Source organism: Ischnura elegans, chromosome 6 (assembly GCF_921293095.1).
Source record: "Ischnura elegans chromosome 6, ioIscEleg1.1, whole genome shotgun sequence".
Lineage (NCBI taxonomy): Eukaryota > Metazoa > Arthropoda > Insecta > Odonata > Coenagrionidae > Ischnura > Ischnura elegans.
The window spans coordinates 22,342,733-22,343,057 of record NC_060251.1 but is presented as its reverse complement, the minus strand read 5'-3'; the positions used below and the strand labels follow the sequence as shown (position 1 = coordinate 22,343,057).

The 325-nt window shown below is 43.4% G+C and overlaps 1 protein-coding gene across 2 annotated transcripts in view; it reads left to right on the top strand.

Moving 5' to 3' along the window:
- Positions 1-95: 95 nt before the first annotated feature.
- The window catches only part of LOC124160184 (iron-sulfur clusters transporter ABCB7, mitochondrial), a 37,637-nt gene continuing 37,407 nt past the window's right edge, over positions 96-325 (top strand). Inside the window, exon 1 of one of the 2 annotated variants that reach the window (XM_046535955.1) lies at positions 96-179. In XM_046535955.1, coding sequence (XP_046391911.1) covers positions 123-179 — 57 coding nt within the window. In that variant the 5' untranslated portion in view covers positions 96-122. Of the gene's footprint in view, positions 318-325 lie in introns of both variants that reach the window. The other variant, XM_046535953.1, reaches the window with a different exon arrangement.

The following is a 325-nucleotide window of genomic DNA, read 5'->3' as shown; positions in this document are numbered from 1 at the left end:
TTTTCGAATTCAATTGTTTGATTTTTCGATATAACTCGATCGAGGCCTCGAGGTTGCCTCGGCATCAACAGCTATCGCGATAGAATCTGATAGAATCGATATGACGAATCAACAAAACGGGAATGGCTCCCGTCCTCTTGGCTGGAAGGATTGCATACAGCTATCGAGTGAACAGAGTTGTGAGTAAAGGGGGTATAAAATATTATTTTAGTTGGAGTGGTTTTTGTAAAGGGGAGCAAAAACGCAAGTCGTCATCGCGTGTCAGCTGTGATGGCAATTTGAATGACCTGAAAGCCTCATCCCTCAACAGTGACAAGGTAATAGG